Below are 25,591 nucleotides of genomic sequence, written 5' to 3' on the forward strand. Positions count from 1 at the left end.
GAAGATGAGTGGCCTTGGACATTTCAAAATCCAATTTACCTCATTAAATGTGGGCAGCAATAAAAATAAACTTCAAGGAACCAAAAATAAAGATGTCCCATTATTCATACTCTCACACATATACTTGTAACCTGTATTTGGTATTTTGCCTAAAGTACTTCCAGCAATGAAAAGGGATTAGTCCAGCATGCTGATGTAAAGCAAAAGTTCTCACACCGCATGCTCTAGTATTTTCTGGTGGTTCACAGAAATTTGTAGAGGGCCAGGTCACAGAATCTTGGCTTCTCCTGCTTGACATGTGACTTGAATGCACAGTAGAGATCAGAGGACTGAAGAAAAAGCTGAAAACAGAGAAAAAGCCTAGCCATTGCTAAGCAGCCCAGGAAATTATTAACTGCTTTCAGAGTCATGTTTCTGACAACTGTTTCATGCAAGCTCCTGCTGTACTCTCCCAGATGACATCACAGGATTACAACAGTCAAAGCTGTTTACTACTGGTCATAAGAAAATATGTCTGTGAGAGAAACCACATTAATAATATTTAAACTTACAGGGGGAGAAGAATGGTATTACATAGCTAGCTTTGGGTCCTAACAAATCTACAAGCAGTCATTGCACACAGCTGCAGTTTTGACTTTCATGTGGACCATCACATTGTTTCCACAAAGATTAATGAAAACCGCAGTTTTCCACCTAAATTTACAGATGGAAAAAATTAATTCACCTGCACAGAAAGAATCGATGCCTCAGAATGGGAAAGCACAGAACTAGAAGAGAGAAGAAAACAGCATTCAGATTGGTAATTATTCTGTAATGAAGCAGAGGCAGAGAAACTTAAAGAGACATTGTCAAGTATTTTAAGATCCAAACTGTTTTATCAACAAGCAAAGCATTCACAGGCATAAAGACCTTCAAAATTACAAAAAGCCATAAAAACAAAGAAATTGCAATGAAAGGCACAAAGCTATACTCATCTGGGAGTGCCTACTGTTAGAATTCTTTTCGTTCTCCACATCTACTGAAATGCAAAATGCAAAATTGACCAGACATCACGGAAAACAACACTGTATGTTGCTGCTAAAATATACTAGAGTATCTTAGATAAGGTAACTAGGAATAACAGATTTGCATACAGACCTTTTACCTTGACATTGTCTCTTTAAGGAAAGAGCAGCTGGCTCTGATCATACCAGCAAAACCAAGATTTATTTTCCAGGAGCAAGAGTACCCCAAGAAACCTAAAGGACACAATGCCCAAGATACTAAAAGCAAAGCAGAAGCAATGGGATGCCTCCTTCGGACGCTATATTACATCTCATACGACGTACACATGAAGCTAAAAATCAGAAACATAATGTAAAACATTTTATATCCATAATAACAAATAACCTGTATATAGGTTTGCATATGCTCCTCTCCACACATACACCCAACAAAGGATAACAGCAAGATGCATTTACCACAGCCAATTTGGCTTACAATTATTGACAAAATGTTCAGCTCCTCACCTTCAGAAGTTCATCCTCACCAGCATCAGGAAACTTCTCATATAGGGAATCTTTCAGTACCTTGGCAATGAAACGCATTCCATAACTTCAAAGGAAAGAAAAGGCAATTAAGACTGCTAGAAGCATGAAGCCACCACCAATAACTTCTACAGGATAAACTATGGTACACCAGACTTACGGGATTTTGTCGACTGAACTAACAATGGCAGACAGGAACTTGTCTGTCACCGTCCTCATATTTCTGATTGAGGCATCCAGGCGGGTCCTTACCTCTTCATGATTTAGAGCTTGTTCAGGTGTAACATCATATGGCAGTTTGCTATTTGAAAAAAATCAAACGTGAAGGTGAGTACTCCTCAGGTTAGCCTATTTCTGTTAGTGCTAGGCAGAATTTCTCACTTGACACAGAAACGAGCCTACATTCACTGTCTGTCAAGAGCTGTGCATTACCTTCAATTAACATTCCAGGCACTGGAAGAGCTAATGATTTCTTGTTTTCATTTCCTCTGCTCTCCTTATAATGGCCATTGTGAGAAAAGACCCAGCTAACTCAAAACTGTACCTTGTTGTACAGCATACCAACATGCGCACTAGACCAAAAAAAAAAGTGCCATCTGTGACAAAGTAGTATCTCAGGTTGCAAATAAATTGGTGAAAGAGCAAGCTGCACATTTCAACCTTAAGATGATAAAAAATTCATGCAGCGTGCTGTGTTGGGAGCGCTGGCTTTTACTTCGCGTGCTTTTTTCCCCCCTTCCTTTAAAGTACGTTAAAAAAAAGAATGAACAAAGACTGACATGGAACTGATTCTCAATTACTTTTTCTTCCTATGACTTCTTCTAGCTTAAAAGGCATCTCATAGCTAATTATCAATTCAAAACAGGCAAACAAAGAGAATTTCTCCTTCCATCTTCATGATATTCCCTTCCAATACTCTCAGCACCACCAGTACGTGATCTTTACAACTTTCAGAAGAAAGCCGTCTTGAGGAGATTGAAAAGACAGCATCAGCTGGACAGATGCACACAGTGAAGCCATGGATGATTAACAGAAATGATTAACAGAGCAATGCAAAACAGCTGGACAACGTTTATAAAAACACAGTAGTAACAGTTCCCATACCTGGCTTCACCAGTCTGAGATTCCATCTGGTTAACCCAAGACTTGTAAATATCCACCGGATCAGTTTTGATATTGAGTGATTTGTCATCGATGATTTCCTTCACAACTGGTGCCAGGATCTGCCTCAGGGCATTCTGACCACGGGCACCACGGTTGAAACTTACCACCATTTTAATAACAGTAGGATTCCCAGTCACAATTTCATGTATTTGGTCTACTTTTGATCTGAAGAAGAAAGAATCAATATCAAGTACAAGGTATGTGTAATTCTACTGGCTTTAGGTATGCTTCTTAGCACCACCATCAGGAAACAGATGATGTTTCTGTACTAAAATCTCAATAGATCAATAAACTGCAACACTATGTAAGAATAATACTGCAGCAATTCTCAAGACAGATGAACCTTATGACCACCATCTGCGAATTCCAACATGACTTGCCAGTAGGCACGTCAATTACAATTCCTGTAAATCCAATTGTATGCTCTACTAGAGAACACAATGCAAAAATATAAAGGAAATACAGGATGTTTTACATAAGCAGAAGAAAAAGACCTGCAGGTTTCTTTCAGTATTTAAAAATAAGCACGTAACAAAAGCCATTCCTAGTATATAACTACGGTAAATACAGCAAAAGAGATTAGAGCATCTGCGTTTCCCTAAACAACTACTCTCAACACGACCTAACTAATAGAAAAGATTTTTTTGTTTTTTTGCACTGTTTCAAGGCACATACCATCTTCATATTTAAAAAAAACATTTTAAAATGCTTTAAAAGTAATCTTCTCCAGTACTTCATGTGCATTCTTCTTCACAGCAAGCTGTGCAACTCTGCATCGTAAAGAACTTAAGTCACATAATACCAAGCTCCTGAGGCTCAACTGACCAACCAAAATATACCTGAGGGCAGCCAGAGTCCCTAAGCCTGACAGTCAATAAAAATGCCAACAATAAAGTTTCTCATTTTCAGCCTTCTCATCGGTGTTTTGAAAATCCAGAGAGCTTAGCATTAGCTCTGTCCCTGGCTTGTAAAGCCTGAGTTTGCAGTTGGGAGTTTCTGTAAGTAGACATTAAAATTCATTCTAATCTGAATTCTTTAGGAAGATTTTGCATTGGATCAAAAATAGCTGCCCGTCGAGCAGTGAAATCTTGACTAAAAGATTTCACTTTTAGTGAAAAGGCTTCATTCCTAATGGACAAGCTTCTTTCTAGACTACAAAAAGGACTAATGTGAAATGGGAAGAGCAGAATGCAGGGATAGCTCAGCATTATCTGCGCAGTAGCATGAGACATCATGTGAAAACTGCCTCAGTTCTAGAAGCTGCAAAAACTGTTTCGACAGCAAGGCCATGCCATATGCTACCACATACTTGATCTCTTCCTGCAATGCTGTTTGAAAAAGCCGCAGTAACAGATATTCTTCTCTCTGATTGGATGCGTAGTTATACAATGTGAAGATGACAGAATCCATGAACTTTGTGGATTTGTTTTGAGGCATCTGGAAAATCAGTTTGGCCAAGTAGGTTGGGTTAGTCTGTAACAAAAAGAAAAAATGCTTAGTGCGTGAGTCCACGAAGGCCAGTATCATAAAGAACTACGATGGTTCAAAACAATAGTGTATAAGCAAAGACTCTGCCAAAACACGTAAGCCTCTATGACAAGAGGAATGCTCTACCAGCACTAGATTCTCCATACCTGAAGTAAGTAGAACAGATGCTGATAGGCTTCCAGCTTTTCTCTCTTCTCTTTGCTCAAAGCTTTCAAACCTCCCCTTTGTTTGTTCAGCATCATCATGTCAGAGAGCTGTTCCTTGTTCTTCTTGGTAAGCTTTTTGCTATGAGAAACAACGTCCTGGAAGGAACAGACAGGGACAGATTCCACTCTAAATATTTAATAGCATGCAATATTGGAAAAAAAAAAAACGCATCTGAGAGCCCACTTGCTTGTATGTGGAAATGCAGTGAGAAGGGCTACTGAAGTAGAGCATTATTTGTTATAGCAGTGCTTTCTCTGTTTTGTTCCTGACTTTCTGAATTTGTTGAGAACCATAGAAGGGCTAGTCGCCCTTGGCAGCAATTACTATCAGAGCTGGTAGCATCCTAAAAATGTCTGAGAAAATCTTTCTTTTTAAATTGGAATTTTAAAAAAATTGGAAATTAAAATTTCTTTTTAAAATTCTTTTTAACTCAAAATCCTGTTTTATATTTAGCTACGTCTACATACTCAGAGAGCAATGACGCTTTTTGCTGCAGGCATTGGCCCAAGAGCTGGAGCCTCCTTCAGACATGAGTTTTACTACAATGATTCAGACTTCACACTGGGACAAGGCTAGTGTCATGCCATTCAGGACCAAATGAAAAGCCGACCGGAACTTCATCTTGAATAAAAGGCACTGCTGTATCAGGGAGACCTTTTTTTTTTTATTATTAAATTAATTGTCAGCGAAGTGACAGAGGGGACATCCTTTAATCAAAAGCTCCAAGTGGCATGAGCGTATTTCCAGCCTCTGAAATCACCTCCCTCTCTGCTATAGCATCCAAAGTAAGAGAAACTAAAATATGTAAGCTTGTGTGCAACCGATTTAACCAAAAATGAGCAACAAGGCAGTTCTCAAAACCTTCAAACATACAATCTGTTGCTTTCATTGGGTCAATATAGTCTGGTGTGGGTTTTCTCTTCTTTGTGTATTTTTCTGCCTTTTTTTTTTTTTTTTTTTTTTTTTGTAATGCTTCAGGTCTTGTTTCTTCTTCTACAGATGTCCTTCTAGGGATGCATACTAAGTAAGTGGAATGGAGTAAGAACTTACTGGGAGTAAAATCTGTAAGTCTGGGGCAATATTTTCTGCTGGGTCAGAGCAACTGAGACCCAAGGCCAGGAGCTCTCCACGCTAACTGCCGCTGGGCTCAGTTCATTCTGTAGTTGGTCTCTCATCAGCACATTTCCTACCTGCAGTGTAATTTTGTTTTTCACTAGCAGCCCAATTTTGATGTCCATGAGATTGAGGTCATTTTCGAGTTGCTGATTGGATCGGATCAAGGTTACAACTTCTTCACGCAGTTTCATTAGCTCAAGCTCCTCCTGAAAATCTTGGTCACTCTGATCAAGCAAGTGGACAAATTTTCGAACCACAGCCATAGGTGGGTTTTCAGCGTTAACTAAAAAAAAAAAAAAGAAAACATCAGGTCTTATCAATGTTTAAATAGCATGTCAAGAAGCAACCAAGCCAGGAAAAAATAACACCACTTGTCACCTTCTGACAACATCTGTAATTTATTGTTTTGAGTAAATCATGACATAATTGAACAGTAAAGAATCAAATAACTATCAGGCTACGGTAGTCCACATTGCTGAATTTACCTCACTAACTGTGGTTCCATTTCTCAGCAGCAGAAGCAATATCTGGAATCAAGTTTTCCTTCAGTCTCAAGAACTACCTACTCTCTGAACTATCCTACCAACTTCATCCCAATTGATCTTCTTAACTGTCTTGAAGTTATACATCACACTAGCAACATCCCTTGCAAACAGAGATTCGAGGCACATTACACTCTACTCTGCTCTCATGAGACCCCACCTGAAGTTCTGTGTCCAGCTCTGAGGCCCCCATCACAAGGACACGGACCTATTGGAACAACTCCAGAGGAGAGCCATGAGGCTGATAACAGGGCTGGAACACCTCTCCTACAAAGACAGGCTGAGGGAAATGGGGTTGTTCAGCCTGGAGAAGAGAAAGCTCTAGGGAGACTTTATACCAGCCTTCCAGTACCTAGAGCGGGCCTACAAGAAAGCTGGAGAGAGACTCTTTGCCAGGAGCGTAGTGATAGGACAAGGACTAATGGTTTTAAACTACGAGAGTAGATTTAGATTAGATATAAGGAAGAAGTTCTTTAGTCAGAGGGCGGTGAGGCACTGGAACAGGTTGCCTGGAGAAGTTGTGGACGCCCCTTCCCTGGAAGTGTTTAAGGCCAGGTTGGATGGGGCTTTGAGCAGTCTGGTCTAGTGGGAGGTGCCCCTGCCCATGGCAGGAGGATTGGAATTTAAGGTCCCTTCCACTGCAAACCATGCTATGATTATTTTTATTCTCTTAGCAATACTTACTGAGGGTTTTGTAGTCTTCTCGTGCTTTGTTTGCTCGGATAAAGGCTTGAATTTTTATAACATCATTTATCTAGGATGTAAAAAGAAATAACACTTGAACTTGTTCAGGGAAGAGTAAAAACGTTAAATACTGAATTCATTTAACAGGACAGCCTCTTACGTGGTCTCTGAAATACTGCAGACGATCTCTGTAACGCCTTCTGGCTTGATACATCCTGGTCATTGACTGAATCTATAGAAAAGTAACCAAAATAAGTCAGATAAAAGACTTTTCCACAGAGATTACTACCCAAAAGGTTTCTAAATAAGTAAGTGAATCAGCAGAGAGCCTTCACTACCTTCACTACTTGGTCCTTGTGTGCTCGGAGGTAATCCAAACGGATTTGATACGCTTTCCTCTGTTTATAGCCACGCCATTGAGACTGAATACAGAAAAAACACATGCTTACTTTACTTTTCAAATTAAAGAGAAGTAATTATAATCCTGAGGTTCTTTCTGCTGCTCAGCTTCCAACTTCCCTTTTGGCTAAGTAAAATGTAATGGAGACATGCTTATCTTACGAGAGAGAGATACAGTAGAAAATATATAGTGAAGCGCTATCTATTTATTCCACCAACTGTAACCATGAGAGACTTACCCTATGAAGAGCCTGGGCCTTCAGAAACACAGTTAGAGAAGTATATAGTATACTAGCTGGTATATAACTATGCAATCAAATTCACATAAACTGTTCTACATCAGGGCCAAGTGGCAGATGCTGCTGCTAGAAAGTAGAGCGATGTAAAATTATAAGCCTTTAGAGCGGACTCATTACCACTGATTCTTAGAACAGATGTTAGGCAAGGGACTTGACTACACTTAAAGTGAGAGAGTGTTATTTTAATGAGTTGGATTTTATTATTTAAATACTTATAAAGAGCGTGTGCGCTATTTAGGCGGGAACAAACACACACACACACAACTCAAATAAAGTGTTAATAGGGTGCAAAGCATGTATTTCATTTGCACACATTTCAGTTACAGCTCCGGAGAAAGATTTTTTTCATTGTTCTGTAAATGTGCCCAACTTCATGCTGAACAATCACACCATCTCTTTAATGCCCTCAATTCTCCAAATCCCTGGATAAATGAGAGGAGACTCTACCCAGGCATACTGAAAGCTATGTTGCTTCTCTTGAATTCATTAGGAATCACAGTAATCACTCATCCCATGGTATTATCAACACAAAGACATATGGCATACTTCATATTGTCCTATTCCCAAAACACAGAATCAGATAATAAAGCAGTAAGTAAAGCTTCCTCAAGTATTTTTCTTCTCTCTGCAGTTCTGCCTGAGGAGACTTTATTGCTCATATATAAAATAGAAAAGTAAACTATACGAAGACTCTTTGGGAGGAAATGCCTTTAGATAATTTGCAAAATGAGGTCGAGATAATTTTGAGTTGCAAGTGTTTAAGCGAACAGAAACAGTCAATAAGCATGTGTACAGAGAGCAACTGATGAGTACTAGTTTGAAACAGATTTAAAGGAAATCATTACCTGGATACAAGTGATTGCTGGGACTTGTTTCTTCAAAAAATTCATTCTGGAATTGAATTCCTGGCGAACAAGATAGCCTCGACAGCAAGCCTGAAGTTTTGTAATCAGGTTCTCGTTGGCCAGCCACAACTGCTCTCGGTTGTATGCCGCAGTGACACCAGATATGGTGCTCTGGTTTAGTGTTATGGTAGGAAGAGCCAGAAAGAAAGAATGGTGATACAAGAAATAGGATGTTACAGTAGCTTTCTGTACTTCGCTCAAGAGAAACTTCCAAGTTGCCTTTCAATAAACAGCAACACCACAGTCCTGTACCCCTTTACCAACAGGACAAATTTTCTGAAAAAGGACAAGGAGTTTTTACACGCAAAGGCTGGTGATGCACAGTGAACTAAATGAGTTACAAAGCTCGTTAACATTACTATTGCATTGAAACTACCTCTTAAGAGTTGCATTAAGGACTGGAACAGTGGGAACTTCAACTTTTCAGAAAAATAGCGCATGTTTTCTACCCTACCTGTATCTCCTCCCGTGACAGTTGTGTGTCATTTTGCACAAATCCATCTGGTTCATCCCATCCTCCCTCTTTGGTCCGCAGGTTATGATAATAATGATAGCCTCCTCTCACCCAGAGTTTCACCCATTCACTGCCATTGCCCCCTAAAAGCAGAAACTAGTGTAAGTGTCAAAACCAGACATGTCTTACCTTTCCCATACACAAATATTACAATAAGGAAATAAACGTATACAGTTGTTTCTTCCTCCAAGCAAGAGAAGGAATGTCTGAGACCCTAAGGAACTAATACAAGAACTACCTAAGCACAACACATTCTACAAGTAGAGGATATTTCCCTGTTTACTTTTTCTCTTTTTTTTTTTTTTTAATTTAGTTTATGAAGTAGACTCAATTTCCTATAACACAAGACTCCAGCAACAAGACACCCATAACACAAGACTTCTCCCTACAGGCTTTTTTTCCATCTTGTTTCCATTCTGCATGCAATAATTTTGGATTTATTGTGCTAACAGTTAGCTATTTGTGATTCACCTGTTGCCATTTTTCTTCTCTTTACTTCTGCCAGCTCTCGCTGGTACGTTTCAGCACATTCTGGAGTGACTCCGTATAGCCCAACATCTGGTGAACGCAAGGCACTCAGGGTATGGCCAACATCTCCATGGTCTACTGCTTCATTAATGGCCAGAATTCCTAAGGAAACTTTGACAACACAAGGAAGCAGGTTACCTTGGCATTCAAGGGCTTAGTGACTCACAGCAAACACAAAACAACAGAATAGAGCAAGGCAACAGACGCACACAGAAACAGTTAGCGTGTGTGTACACAAATACTCAGCTGTACATATGTATATAAATACAAATTATAGATTAAAAATCTACAAGACAACTTGCAGAATAGAGGTCTTTTTAGTATGGAGTATCCAGCTATATATACATGGTACGGTGCCTGACAGCCCAGGATTTTTGGACTCTGAGTCCTAGTATGGTGCTGATTTATCAACAGTATTTCTCTTCAACACAGTGTTCCATCCTTCCACTGAGCTCTACCCTGACAACAGTTTCAGTTAAGACAGCATCCTCTGACAGAGCTCAATCACAATGCCTAACTGACTCAAAAGGGGCCTTTGCTATGACTAGTACCGTCTCTAGTGGGATGTAATGATAGGTGGACCAGTCCACCCGCCAGCTGCACTAAAGAGCAAAAAGCAGACATCACCGATGTGTATTTTTGTCTGTATTTGGGAAAAAAATCGAGGTAGTTGAGAGATACTTCATAGAACTGAGACAAGACAACAGTATAACACACAAACGCTAACGTGCACCAGAAAAATACCATTTAAACGTTGCACATGAACATCCTCACGCCTAACTACTCAACCACAGACAAACACAATTAGCTGAGAATGTCAAATAATGCGATAGAGATTCGATAGGTATTTCCCCCATTGAAGTAACATGGTCACATGCAAAACCAGAGAAGTGGTATATCCCCCAAAAAAGACAGAATAAATGTACCATTTAAAGAACATGACATACATTCTTCAAAGAAAAATTACTACACCTGAAGAACACAAATGCATTTTAATTTCCTTTGCCACATTCCCATGACATTCTAGCTCTCAGCCTTTCCTTAGGTGACCATTATTTGGTTGATAATGGGATTAGTTGCAGTGTTTGCCACAATACTTACATCTCTGGGACTCCTCTGTGTCCTTGTTGGCCCTATGAATCCCATCCTGAATTTCATCTAGCCAAAGTACAGCTGTTTCATCCTGAGTGTCCTGAAGAGAATATGATGAGGAAAGAGTTCACAGCATGAAAAGTATCACTAGTTTTGCAAAGTGAAATATTCTGTACTGAGCAATAGCCAATACAGTAGTTTTCAGTCTCATAGGGAATAAGAAGCACTTCAGTATCTTTCTAACCAATTTTAGCACAGACATCATGTGCATTTGTGACTAGCAGAGACAACTAGACTACAGCATTGCCAGACTCAATACCTCCTCCCATTCAAAAACTATTACCAGGAAACAGAAGCACCCTGGAATTTTGTCAATGGCAATGACCTCTGATAAGCAGAGGTCAGGTAAGGGAACTCAAGACAGAGGAATCTGTACTTGTTAATCCTAAAGACTTATTTGCTGAGAGGATGTGCCTTTCCAAGGAACACAAAAATGACAGAATGGTTTAGACTGGAAGGAACTTCTGCAGGTCATCTGTTCCAGCCCCCATGCTCAAGCAGGTTGCCCAGGACCATGTCCAGACAACTTCTGAAGATCTTTACGGAAGAAGGTTCTACCACCTCTCTGGACAACCTCTGTCACAAGCTCAGTCACCTGTGCACACTAAGGAAGTAATTCCTGATGTTTAGATGGAACCTCTTGTGCTTTAGTTTGTGCCCACTGTCTCTTGTCCTGGCAACAGGTGCCAGTGAAAAGAGCCTGGCTCCATCTCCCTTTGGGTATTTATATACACTGATGAGATTCCCCCTCTGAGCCTTCTCATCTCTAGTCTACAAAGTTCCAGCACTCTCTTGAGAAGCGCTCGATACCCTTATGCATCTCGTTGGCCTTATGTTATTCTCCCTCCGGTATGTCCATGTCTCTCCTGTACTGGGAGGCCCAGAATTGGAAACAGTACTTCAGGGGCAGCCTCACCAATGCTGAGTAGGGAAGAAGGATCACCTCTGTTGACCTGCTGGCAATACTTTGCCTCACGCAGCCAAGAATACTCTTAGCCTTCTTAGAAGCAAGGGTATACTGCTGACTCATGTTCAACTTGATGTCCACCAGGACTCCTAGGTCCTTTTCTGCAAAGCTGTCTTCTAGCTGGGTGGACCTCAGCATAGACTAACACAAGTTAGTCCTTCTACAGATGAAATCTGCGAAGTATTCTTTGAGGGGAAAAAAAATGAAGGTGCCAATGCACACACATGCATAGTAGCTAAAAAGTCTCAGGTAACTAATGCTGCATCAGGCTATTCTTGTCCCTGTCCACAAAAGTTTGCACGCCTGCACGAGTAAGCCAAAAAGCATTGTACATATTGCAGCTAGGTGTGAACGCACAGTAGTAAAAGCATGTTTTAAGTCTTTGTTTTAACAGCTTGCTCATTATGGAGTATTGATCATACAATATCCTTTATTTTGGCTGTGATTTGAAGAAATCCAATCAACTATTACATGCAGAAACTTTAGAAGAAAAAGACGAGTGCCTACCAAGTACCAAAATATACATAATGAACAATGATCCAGTAACTTCCAAGCGTAGTTTCTCCCCACCTGCTGGTGCTTCATGTAGGTAGTCATGAAAGAAATCTTAAGAAGAAACTGCTATCACTCTAACAACTATGTATAAATGGAACACAGCAAACATTTACTTCTGATATGGAATAATCATCAACGTTGCACAAAAGAGCCACTACTTAGAGCGTTCAAGAGTTTTAGGCCCAGACTGAAAATGAACATTTCCTTACACGTACCCTCCACATTTTTTCCTCACCGTTGTGGTTTGAAACCAACATACATAATGACACTCCCTTCTACAGACTAACATCTCTTTCTCAGGCTAATTTTATCTGAAAGCTCAGACAGTCCCATGACAGCCTCAGCAACAGAGAAATTCCTACCCAGGGAGTGGGGGACAATCAAAGAAACAATTTCCTTAACTGTAATCTCTACTTGCAGAGTCATCAACCCAAAGACCATCAGAACCACCCAGCGCTTTTCTATGCATTTCCTACCACAGGCTTTCAGAGGGCATGCACAGCATAACTTAATACAGGACTGATGCTGTCTCTCTCTACTCATCACATGATAAATATGCATCATAATACGTGCCCCTAACACACAAGCAACTGAAGAATGTCTCGTGGTGAGCTATAATCCCTCTCAGCCTCAAGGTTCAGAAATCACCAGTTAGTAAGACTTAACCTAGGATAGTGATTAATTCTCCCCACAATGTTACGTTGTAGTATGATCTCAATTTCTGAAATTACTGCCATGCTGCTGGGAGGAGCTCTAAAATGAACATATGCCTAAATAAGGTAATTTCACGCCAACTGAAGTTACCAGCCCAGCCTGGCAGAAGCTTAAGTGCACAATAAAAAGAGTTTGTTATTTCATTCTGACTCAGCAGAAGGAAATGCTTCAGCACAAAATGTGTTCCTGAAGAACATTAACCCTTTCAGGGCCCTTGAGGAAGCTGCTAATGATTTTCATCACCAATGTGTAGTTTTCAGCTATTGTCATCATGTATGTTTACACTAAGTCACAAAAAAAACCAAAAACCTAAACACCCAAATCACCATGTTCACCACAATATGATCTTAGTCCCTACTGTGCTAAATTCTGCACAGAAATTAGAGCAATGAGCTGCACAGCAGAAAAAATTAAACACTCTCAGGCCACTGGAAGCAAGCAAGTCTGCTACTTCTTTGTAAATATGGGGGGGGGGGGGGGGATCAGGATCCCATCCATACTACTCAAAAATCAGTAGCATGTATGCACACACAGTGTCATGCTCTTTCCTAAACTAATAAGATGAGATCAATCTTCCTCTCTCCGTTTTTACTTGGACATTAGTCAGTTACTCAAAGTGGCAACTCCATACAAGTAGGCAGAAGTCCTTCACAAGTAAGATAAACTAGCGCTCAAAAAATCCTTAGCATTGAGGATGCTTAGCAACTGAAGTGTCACCAAGTGAATGACAGGCATCAAAATACATTTTGCTAGTAGCATGTATTTTGCTTCCCCCCCGTCCCCAATTCATCACCTACCTTTTTTTTTTTTCAGAAACTTTTTGGCTTATGTAAGTATGCCTACATGCACGTTTAACGAGGAATACTAAAAATATATAAGCTTGCAGGAGACTTACATTCAAAAGTTCAGACCTACTAGAATAAACGTGGTCTCCTCGCAAAACGAAACAAAGGAAAAGATGAGGTACTGTATCTCCAAAAATGAGATACATATCTCATTCTGGACCTGGGATTAGCTGAGCAGTTAATATCTTTATGCCCACCTCTGTAGGTTGTGAAAATTCATGTCTTATGGCTGTATATCTCTTTCTCTAATATAGAAAGATCCAAGCTGACTGGGTAAGATCAGCTGACAGCATGCAGAGTGCCCAGCTCTCCATTTCCATTTTTGTTTCCTGGCTTTCAGGACCAGGAATACCCACCATACGCACACTACGTAGATGCAAAAGCTTTTTTGAGAGATGTATTTAATTGCACTTACCTGTGCTTTCTCTCTCTTGGCCCGAAGTAGGGTGTCCTGATAATGCTGAGCTACCTTTGGGGCTACACCTTCCAATTTTGCTGCAGGAATCTGTAAGGCTTGTAGCGTCTTTTTGGTGTCCCCTTCATCCAGAGCCTCATTGATAAGACCAATTGCCAAAATCCCTATTGAGAAAGGGGTAGGGGGAGAAATAAAAAGATCCTTTTCTTTACAATAATCATAAGCTGTGCTTCAGAAGAAAAGGGCTATTATAGTGCTAAACCAGATACCAGCTGAGAATCGCAACATCTTTAACAGAAGATATTTCTACTGGTAAAGAAAGCAAGACTACTTTGCTTCTTTAGAAAGAAATCTTAACATGAAGCTAAAGATTTGCATGGAAGACCATTTAAAAATACAGTAACTTCATATTTTAGAAATCATTTTTATTAAACATTTATTAGCCGTATTATCAGAGATGTGGGTGCTCTCAAGCAAAGTTTACAGTTCAGCTAAATAAAAATAGACATACACAAATATCTTATAGTTAGCTAAATGAGAACAAAGCCTGCATCATACATGCCATTTCTACAACAACCATCTCCTGTAAATCACAAAATAACTTAGGTTGGAATGGACACCTACAGATCACCTGATTTAATTCCCTGCTCAAAGAAGTGTCAATTCAAATCAATCAAAAAATGATTGATGGAGACCAAAGATCTTTTAGAAGAAAGTGAAGAGCTCAGAGTGGGGATTTCCAAATTTGGTTAATGTATCCAAAGATCAAACCTTTTCCTTCTGCAATGCAGAAAGAGAATCGTGAAACAAAAACTTATGTGAAAAAGAGACCATTTCAGGATAAGAGCTGCTATTTGGATGGAGCAAAAATTAAGGAAAAATACACACTGAGGACACTACAAGAACCAGGATCACTAAAATGATGGTATAGTTTCTGTCAAAAAGCACCATTTCAACTTGGATCTCCTTTAAGCCACAGAGATGTACTTTACAAAAACGTTTCAAGAATGACACAAAGACACATATCCCAGAACTTCAAAATACGTGGTCTTTATCATCAGATATAACCATGTTTCAGATGACTTTTTACCTAGAATGTAGTTCCTATGGCAATAGGCACAAAAACAGATGATAAATACGGAGTCAAAAGCATTACTGGATACCCACTGAGACCTTCAAGGGTCAAAACCAAGAGTCTGCCTAGTCTGACTAGCTTTCAGATTTGCTGTCTCTTTGGACATATCTAGGGAATAATTTGATTGCAATCTTCAGTAAAATTGTGATGGATTCTGCATTATGCAGAATTCTCAGTAAGCTGTCTCAAACAGTTAATAAATTATTATAATTACATTATAATTATCTATCAGACCTGTTCGGACTTGTTCCTTGCTTTACCTTTTCTAGTTTCAGTTTCCACACTGGCATAGATTTAGTTGGGGGAAGAGATCTTTTAGAAATGCAGAACACAAACTGTCTGCACTTACTACTTTTAGGATGTCCAGCAATAATGATCAGGTTATCAAACATTTTAGTTAATGCCAAAATGAAAGATACTTTGTTATCATCACAATATGACTATCATCTGCTTTTCCCCAAACAGAACTACTTAGTATTTACTAAGTCTTCTTTTCCTGTATTACTGACAGAGCTCTAGCTTGTAGAGGAACAAAACTACCATTAGGATTCTTTCTGTTCTTAAATTGACATCCTTCTTGTTGACCCAGGCAGACCAGTACAGACTTTTTACGACCTTCTACAACGCGTACATATACTTTAGGTACATATACATCTTTAAAGATAATTCTCTCCCTACAAGTGCTTGGAAGGATGTGGGGGAACCCTTTATTTAAAAACAGCACACACACCCAAGAATATTGAGACTACTTGATCTCAAGAGGACAGAAGAAAAGCAGATATGGTAACTCTTTGACCTAGGAAAGGGCACGGAAGATAAGCAGTAATCATCTTCGATTAGTTAGCTAATATGGGCATGACAAGACTACTCCATGGAACAAAAATATGTTTTAACTCCTCACTATGAAACATTTTTGAATTTGAAACCATTTATCAGGATAGTAGAAGGGAAAAATACAAGGTCGTATGGCTTGAGGACTTTCTCGGACTAACTTCTTCACAGATAAGAGATAAAAGTATCCTTGCATAAGGGCACGTATGAAACACAAACAGATGAAAGAACTGAGAAACTCCCCAGGAGAACATCTTATCTCATTACTGTATTTTTTGCACTTTTTGTTGTTTTTGTTGTTGTTGTTGTTTTACAGGGTATAGGAGTGTTATAAGTACGGTGTTGGACTACATGACCTAAGACACTGTGAAATTAACATTTTGGTGTGTGCATGCACTCATGTGGGTCCCTGTTATTTTGGTTTCCACATAATTACTCGTTTGACCTGAACAGGAAACACAGTGTCTATTTGGAGATCCAGGAAGTAAGTTAATCAAGATAGCAAGCTCCGAAATTAAATTTTAACCCTCTCTAGATTATAGTCTTTTGAGGTGAGACAGCTCATCAGCTACGCAACAAACAGTGGCAGAGGGTAACTGTTTGTCTCAGTGTACACTGATGAACTTAATTTTCACCTCAATGCTTGTGACAAACCTCTCCCCTCAACACATAAAGAAGGCTTTAAACTAAATATTACAAAGATGGCTTGAACATAAATGTTTTACTACTTGCAAGGTTTTCAGTACTAGTCATACCAAAAAATCACAGTCCCTTAATGAAACTGAAAGCAATTAATAGAAAATTAAGCTATTTGGTAGTGAACCGCACAAGGAGTTACCTAAGAATAAGTCTGCTTAATTGTGCTATTTTCAAAAACTTCAGTATCTTTGCTCCAGATTTTAAGTCAACTAATACTTTCTTGGAGAAAGGAGAATTACCCCAATTCTCTGTTTACCTGAAATTTTTATTACACTCAGTCCCAGTCTTTCATCACTGCTAAAAGACACTTATTACCATAAAGACCATTTAAAAATAGAAACGAGGAAAATGCGGAAGTAGAAGTTATACAAGAAATACAAGTTAGGTTAACACCCATTTACATTTCTCAATTTGTAACAGGAATTTACTTTATGAGTATTTAAGAAATCTGGTACTCGTTCTTGATACATATATTTAGAATTTCTATGGATTATGTACAATTAGTTCATATTAACAGGAAAGGTTTTTTTTTTTTTTTTTTTTTAAAGTCAGAAAGTCATTTATCAGTCATTTCAGGTTTTACAGTCCCTGGCTGTAACAACTATTGGTCATACACAGCCTTAAAACAGAAAATGAAAGCTTCTAATTTCCTTACAGAACTAGATGTAAACAAAACAATTAAGCTCTTAAAAGATCAGCACACTCCATTTCAATTCTAACTTGAGATTTGGGTTGCAACATCTGGAACTTAGGTACTTTCAATGGCAAAATTGGCTTTTTAAGCCAAAACATTTGAATACAGATTCTGGACTAATCCTAGATACTGAGGGCAGATCGCATGTTTTCCTAACTAAAGGGTAAAAATTTGGATTGGAAAGATTAACATGGTGTTTGGAGACAACAGTTTTCAATACCAGAAAAGCTCCTGGATGCCCAATCTCTCCATCAACAGTTCTGCTGTCAAGACCCCTTTATCACAGACCACAAAATCTGGCTCATATCTTCCTAGATGTCTAATGTATTGCTCAACCATAAGCCAATCAACAACTTTCTGTGTTGGCATGCCCCCACTTTTGGCACACCTTATGATCTAGGATCAGCCTAGTATGAATCAAGGAAAACTTACGTTCATGTTCTTCATGCACAGCTAAATTCACACGATCCACACACGACTGGATATCATTCCACGTGATAAATTCATTTCCCTCTGTACGTGTTTGAGATTTCAGCTTTATCAAATCATCAATGTATCTATCAAAGAACAAAAACCAAAACCGTTAAGTGTTATGTTATGAAAAGCTAGCCAGGGAACACACAAGACAGCATGACAGAACTGAACACAAAATGGACAGAGAACACAAGGGTTGAAACTGGAGCAAACATGAAAAGGGGGAAGAAGATAAAGAGGAAAGCCTGTGTGAAAGATGTCCAGCCCAAGTGTGAAATAATTAAAAAAAGCACTAAAACACTAAATGAGGGTCCAGGGCAAAAAAAAACACTGTGGGTGAGCTAGCCTAGAGTCAGTGACAACCCAGTAGTATCAGAACGTGCCTTTAACTTGAAATCATGAGAAAGCTTCAAGAGAGCACAGAAATGCGACTAGTAAGAAACGATTATTTCGAAGAGAAGATACAAGTGCCAACAGAGAAGAAATGAATACTGTAGTAAGTAATGAAAGAGTCTAAAGTGTAAGAAGAAAAAAAAAAATCACAAAATATAAGTAACATCAAGGACAGACACGATTCTTGGAAATATCCACCTTTGAGAGTTCTCATCCTCAATGTTTGTGAGCCCCGTGACAGGACTGCTCAGTTGTTTCCACACAGTATTCACATCCCCTGAATCCAAAGCCCTATTAATCAGGGCCACAGAAGACAGCATCTCTACAGCAACAGATAATTCTGGATGTGTGAGGTTACCCTGCATACAGAGAGGACAAATTAATTCTACTTTCTCTTCACGAACTATTGCTTGAAGAATCTTGAAGTGCTAAATAGCTCAAGATTTAGGGATTAAACATCATATCAGAACAGACAAAGTATCAATACAGTTCCATGAATGCTCAAGACAGGCACATGTAATGAAACAGACAAGGTAGATCTAGCGATGCATATCAATTTCCAGAAGAGAGAACGTTACTTACCTCATGACTCTGTTGCTGCAAGGTGGACAGCTCCCTTTGGTAAAGAGCTGCAGCAAATACATAAACCTCTGGTAACTGGGCCTCTGGATTCATCATTTCTGCCACAGTCTTCTCAGCATCACCCATTCGAATTGCAGAATTAATTTTGGCCACTGCTGCCAGCCCTAGAAATTCCAAGAGATAGCAAAAAGAATGAGGAAAGCAGACAGGTGAGTCTCCAGTAATGGCAGCGCTTTTATTCTACTTAATTATCAGATCCCTTTCACAAAAAAGAGTAAACCCCTTAGTGGCAGGAAATGAGTGAAGCTTTGTGATCCGCCCTTTCCCCAGTTAATCTTCCATTATTGCAAACAACTAGACTACATAATGCCTTCTTTCAAATAAGACACATTTTTAAAACAAGACTTATTTTTAAAACCAGTCCACCTTTTTGCCTGATTCTCAGAGGACTGTTTCACCAAATCAGTCTTTTGATGACAAGAAGCCTCATAATTGCCAAGTTTTTGCATGGGTGATTAATAAGGACTTTTCCTTCCTGTGTCTATACAGGTCAAGGAAGTAACAAGCACTCGATAGCAGATGCACTTTGGCTAACTTTAAAATAGCACAAGTAGATAAGCAAATGCCAAGCTCTATGCTGAACCAGTAAGATACTTTGAAGGTAGCTTCCTAGTTATTAGACATTCACTATTTCCTTGTAATCTAAACTCTCCGTACCCATGCCTCTAGCAGCCTTCTTTCTACATATTACAAATTGAATTATTTGCTCTTGCACAGCCAAAACTGAACGTTCTTCCCCAGAAGAGAGCTCTACCTGATGTCAGAAGCACTGATCAAAAAACAGTCAGCCATTGTGATCTGTATTTCATTTGCTACCTGGTATTTAGAAACAACTAGGCATACAAAAACAGCTGAAGTTCTGTAGCTCAAACCAAGTAAGACTTACATCAACGGTCAATAGGTAACCTAGCTTTCACACCTCACGCAGTAATCCGGATTTCCTTCATAGATCCATAAAACAACATTAATACTAACTGCCTGGAAAAGACGTTCTTTAAGGTGGATGTAAAAGTTCCATGTTCCTTAGTGTTTCAACTAATGTGCTGTTTTCTCCAGCAGTATTTTAATAGCTGGATAATAGGCACTAGAGACAGTTGTCATGATTATTTTTAAAGTACTTAAAGAACATTCATAATGGTCTGAAAGAAACCTGATGTATCTCCACATAAACACAAATATTGTGCTCTCATCCCTCTGATGACATTCCACAGCTACTTTGCTGCAGTAATTTCTGTTGCTCCTTACTTTGCTGATATTGTTGTGCTGCCCTGTTAGCAGCATCCACTCCCAACTGCAACTCTTCCTTTTGCAGAAGACCTGTAAGGCCAGCCTGAGAAAAAACAAATTGGGAGAGTGAAACAATGTCAGCTCATTCACTTCAAAAAGCTCTGCAAAAAGAAAAAAAAAAGGCAGCTTTTCCTTGTACAAAGACTGCCACAAGCGTTCAGGAGACAAAACACTCAACAGATTCTCAGTTCCATGCTGAAAGAGTACATTTGTACAACCTGATCCCTTTTAGAAGTGCAGTCCCATGAAAACAACAATTATTAAATGCAAGACCCCACTTCCAAATATTTTGAAACAAGTAAGACAAAGGAGACAACTTTGCGGGGAAAAGATTTTCTGTATGAGCTGTGTGCTGCAGGCAAGTTAGTATTTGTGTAGCTTGCCACGAACGTACATGTTAACTCATGTTCCATTTTACCTCCAAACAGTGAAAGAGCTATATGAATGTCAAAACCAGACAATATCCATTTTTGGCTTATATGTGATGCTTCTTGGACTATACAGTATCACATGAATAAAAACAGAAAATGAAACTGTGGAGCAGGATGGACAGAGTAACTTGGGTACTACCTATACAGGCCATAACCCTTCATTACAGTTCACACAGTAAAGATTTCTGTCCAGAAGCACCAAAGACCACGTTTATATAATAAGAGCTTTCAACTACTTTCTGGAAGAGCATGCGATCTGACTTTGAAGTTTAGAAAACAGCTGAATCTTGGTTTTGCAATGACTAAAACATTTGGTAAAAACCTTCCCGGTCCTATTTCATCCCTAGAGATACGTTTGGAAAACTATGGAGAGTTTCTGCCACACCAGTGCTTGGTAGGACTTCAAAAAAGCCCAACTTTTTTCCTATCTGAATTGTAGCTCCCAATAAACATCACTTGCGAAGTTCTTTTTTTCTTCAGAGATAAGCGACAAATCTTCTGAATAGCAGCAGCTGCTGAACTAAGTCCTATTACACCCACAGAAGGGTGTAACAGCAACACACATAACATCCTTCAGTTTCATCTTTCGTGCAGAATCCCAAATAAGAAACACTAGCAAAGCATAGCAGTAGACTAACTGCTTGAAAGAGCATCCCAAAGCAGGACATTCACTTTAAGAAATTATTCTGAGGAACATCATTTAGCTGTTCACCAAACAAAACTGGCATTTATAAAAATAAATAACTCAAGAGTAGCTATGAATTGCTGTTGTATCCCCTTTAGATTGAGGGATCCTTCTAAACACTAAAAAGCTGCTCTCCAAAAAAACAAACAAAAAAAAACTTTAACATTCTATAGAAGAGAAGTATTACATACACAGGCTAATCTACTGATCACAGACTGACATTGAGGAGGTTCAGGGAATGGAACGCATTAAATTAGCAGAAAAGTACATCCTAATAAGCTCTATGCAGACCCCATCCAAAGTGGGAGTATAAATCAGCTCCCATACACCTTGCACTGCAAGTGCATTCAGTCCTGCTCCTGAAAAAAAAATATAAATAATATATAACTGTTATATGTATTATAAAAAATGAAACAATGTATAAAAATATTTGATGTATCAGAGCATATAAATATTTGAAGAGAAGATGTAAAGACAAACAACATCACAACATGTAAAGATGAACCGTTTTATTTGCTACATCGCCTTCCCAGAGACTGATGTGAGGCTGACAAGACCTGCAATTCCTTAGATCCTCCTTCTTGCCCTTCTCGATTATAAGAGGGACTTTCACTCTCTGTTCCTCAGGAACCACCCCCAGTCTCCATGAACTTTCAGAGACTGCTGAGACTAGCCTCACAATCACACTGGTTAGCTCCCCTCAGCACTCATGAACGCAGCCCACCAGCTCACTTGTCCAAGCTGTTTAAGCATTCACTACTGCAACCTCTGTGTCCCGTCAGCTGCTCCCCTGCCCCATTCAGCAGGGGTCCCAAGTTTTTCCTAGTCTTCCTTTTGCTGTTGATAAATACACAGTACTTCTACAACGTACAAGTACTTCTTGTTGCCCTTCAACATCTCCTGGTCAGACTCAGCTCCACTGGGCTTTGCCTTTAACCCTGCCCCTTCATGCTCAGACAGCATCTCTGTACTTTTTCTGAGTCACGTGACCATGTTTCCATCCTCATCCTCTTGGGTGCTTCCTTTTCCTTGTTTGAATTTTCTCAAAAGTGCCTTGTTCATCCAGACTAGAGCCTCTTGTCACTTTCGCTCAGCTTCCTGCTCAGCAGGACAGGCATTATCAAGTTTGGAGGATATGAGCCTTGAAAAATCAGTAAGCTCTCCTAGATCTCTCTTTCAGGACCATATTCGTGCTTTTCTTCCAAGCAGTTCCAAGAAAGGTCTTCAGGCTCTCCTGAAGTCCAGGGCTGTGATCCCACCTTTTACCTAGTTCCGTCCTCTCAGGATCCTGAACTCTGTCTTCTCTGTCTCATAGTCACTGCATCCAAGGAGGATGCTGACCTCACCTCCAACCGCTTCTTTCTTGTAAGTATTAGGACCAGGAAAGCACCCCCACCCTCATCAACTCCTCAGTTACCTATGCCAAGAAGTTATCACTGGCACGCACCAGAAACGTCCTGGATGGCTTGTTACCTGCTGTGTTGGCCTTCCAGCAGATATGGGGCAGTTAAAGCCCCCCATGAGGACTCAGACCTACAAACACAAGGCATCTTTCAGTTGTCTGTACAGGGCCTCACCTAATCCTGCCTCATGAGACAGTCTGCAGCATACACCCATGTCATACATGTTGGTCTGCCTGCTACCCTGACAAGTAAATTCTTGACTGGCACATCATCCCTCCGTAGGAACAGCTCCTTGCACTTCAAGACAATCTCTCACTTAAAGTGTTACTCCCCCTCATAGAATCATAGAATGGTTTTGGTTGGAAAGGGCCACAGGTGGGGTCTCGCAAGAGCAGAGCAGAGGGTGAAAATCACTTTCCTCAACCTGCTAGCTACACTTCTTTTGATGCAGCCCAGGATACGGTTGGCTTTCTGGGCTGCAAGTGCGCACTGCCAGCTTGTGTTTAGTCTCTCATCAACCAATGCCCCAAGTCCTTCTCCTCAGGGCTGCTCTCAATCTGTTTTCCACCCAGCCTATATTTGTGCTTGGGATTGCCCCGACTCAGGTGTAGGACCTTGCACTTGGCCTTGTTGAATTGCATCAGGTTCACATGAGCCCACTTCTCCAGCCTGTCCAGGTCCCTTTGGATGGCATCCTTTCCTTCTGTCATATCGACTACAGCACTCAGCTTGGTGTCATCTGCAAACTTGCTGAGGGTGCACTTGATCTCACTGTCCATGTTGCTGACAAAAATGTTAAACAGCACCTGTCCTGGTACCGACCCCTGAGGAACACCATTCATCACTGATCTCCACTTGGACACTGAGCTGTTGACCACAACAATTTGAGTGCAACCACCCAGCCAATTTCTTACCCACCAAGTGGTCCATCCATCAGATCGATGTCTTTCCGATTTAGAGATAAGGATGCCATGCGGGACTGTGTCAAATGCTTTGCACAAGTCCAGGCAGATGATGTTAGTTGCTCTTCCCCTACCCACCAATGCTGTAAACCCCACCGTAGAAGGCCACCACATTTGTCAGGCATGATCTGCTCTTCGGTGGTCATCATCATCCTGACCGGTTCTTCCCAACAGGCCTGTATCCAAATCCGTGGCAGCACTTCAGTTCTAGTACCTATCCCACCACACCTGTGACCCCAGTAATATTGCAGCTCCTCTGCAACTGCACAGACCCCTAAAATGCCTCCTCTTTGTTCCTCATCCTGCATGCTTTGGTATACAGGCACTTCAGAGAGGCATCCAGTCATGATGCCTTCCCAGGAAAAAGGTAAGAGATTCCCCGATGGCATTATTCTTCTGGCACTTCTGTTCTTACACTAGAGATAAGGCCCCTTCAGCCCCAATTTGTTGACTGTAGGGTCTCTCACATCCATATCACGCTACACCCTTTGCTTGTCAACCCTGTCAAACACGACCTCATTTGGAGAATTTCCTCCTAATGTCTAATCTAAATCTATCCTCTTTTAGTTTAAGACCATTCCCCCTTATCCTATTGTTAGGTACTTGAGTAAAGAGTCCTCCTCTATCTTTTTTGTAAGACCCCTTTAAGCACTGAAAGGCCACAGGGAAGTCTCCCCTGAGCCTTCTCTTCTGCAGGCTGAACAGCCCCAGCTCTCTCAGCCCTTCTTCATAGGAGAGGTGCTCCAGCTCTCTGATCATCTTTGTGGCCCTCCTCTGGACTCGCTCTAACAGGTCCCCATCTTTCTTGTGCTGGGGTCCCCAAACCTGGGTGCAGTATTCCAGGTGGGGCCTCACGAGGGCAGAGCAGAAGACAGCCACCTCCTCGACCTGCTGGTCACACCTTTCTTGATGCAGCCCAGGACACAGTTGGCCTTCTGGGCTGCAAGCACACGCTGCTGGCTCATGTCAAGCCTTCCGTCCTCCAGAACCCCCAAGTCAACCCCTCAGAGCTGCTCTCAATGAGTTCTCCGAGTCCATACTCCTGTCTGGGATTGCCCCGACCTAGGTGCAGCACCTTGCGCTTGACTTGTTGAACCTCACCCGGTTCACGTGGTGGGCCCACTTCTCCAGCCTGTCCAGATCCCTTTGGATGGCATCTCTTCTTTCTGTCGTACCAACTGCACCACTCAGCTTGGTGTCACCTGCAAACTTGTTGAGGGTGCGCTTGATCCCATCGTCATGTCCTTGATGAAGACCTTGAAAAGCACCGGTCCCAAGACAGACCCCTGAGGGGTACTGCTCATCACCAGCCTCCACCTGGCCGTAGAACCATTGACCACTACTCCCTGGGTATGACCATCAAGCCAATTCCTTATCCGCCGGATGGTCCACCCTTCAAAACCATATCTTTCCAATTTACAGATTAGGATGTCACGTGGGACTGTGTCAAAAGCCTTACAGAAGTCCAGGTAGATGACATTGGTCGGTCTTCCCTTGTCAACTGATGCAGTCACTCCATCGTAGAGGGCCACCAGATTGGTCAGGCATGATTTGCCCTTGGTGACACTGTGCTGGCTGTCTCAGATCACCTCCTTGTCTTGCATGTGCCTTAACGCTGCCTCCAGGAAGATCCGTTCCGTGATCTTGGCTTGCAGCAGTTAATTACATATGATTACTTGATATCTGACACACACTGTTTACTATTTGCCCTGACAATATAAGACTTGTACTAACAATAATATCAGCTCCAGTACCTGATTATTTATCACCAGTAAAATATAAAGGACTTAAAATATATAGTTACTCTCTAGAACTCAACATAACTGATTTGTCGTCTGTTCAAACCTGACATTTATCCAGGACCCCAATGTAAACTGCCAGGCCCTACTACAGATTCAGATCTCTAATTGCTCTCTAACAGCTCTCTAACTACTT

The 25,591-nt window shown here is 40.6% G+C and overlaps 1 protein-coding gene across 2 annotated transcripts in view; it reads right to left on the reverse strand.

Annotated features, from left to right (window-relative positions):
- The window catches only part of IQGAP1 (IQ motif containing GTPase activating protein 1), a 74,133-nt gene that overhangs the window by 14,163 nt on the left and 34,379 nt on the right, over positions 1–25,591 (reverse strand). For both annotated transcript variants that reach the window (XM_083850193.1, XM_083850194.1), the window contains exons 11-28: positions 20,134–20,218; positions 18,829–18,992; positions 18,445–18,605; positions 17,812–17,936; positions 14,021–14,184; positions 10,474–10,564; positions 9,316–9,483; positions 8,785–8,927; positions 8,271–8,441; positions 7,066–7,149; positions 6,888–6,959; positions 6,728–6,797; positions 5,576–5,784; positions 4,325–4,480; positions 4,000–4,163; positions 2,631–2,855; positions 1,687–1,827; positions 1,509–1,593 (exon numbers count right to left, since the gene is read on the reverse strand). In XM_083850193.1, the coding sequence (XP_083706319.1) occupies positions 1,509–1,593; positions 1,687–1,827; positions 2,631–2,855; positions 4,000–4,163; positions 4,325–4,480; positions 5,576–5,784; positions 6,728–6,797; positions 6,888–6,959; positions 7,066–7,149; positions 8,271–8,441; positions 8,785–8,927; positions 9,316–9,483; positions 10,474–10,564; positions 14,021–14,184; positions 17,812–17,936; positions 18,445–18,605; positions 18,829–18,992; positions 20,134–20,218 (2,478 nt within the window). The remainder of the gene's footprint in view (positions 1–1,508; positions 1,594–1,686; positions 1,828–2,630; positions 2,856–3,999; positions 4,164–4,324; positions 4,481–5,575; positions 5,785–6,727; positions 6,798–6,887; positions 6,960–7,065; positions 7,150–8,270; positions 8,442–8,784; positions 8,928–9,315; positions 9,484–10,473; positions 10,565–14,020; positions 14,185–17,811; positions 17,937–18,444; positions 18,606–18,828; positions 18,993–20,133; positions 20,219–25,591) is intronic.

This window comes from Anser anser (assembly GCF_964211835.1).
Source record: "Anser anser genome assembly, chromosome: 10".
NCBI lineage: Eukaryota > Metazoa > Chordata > Aves > Anseriformes > Anatidae > Anser > Anser anser.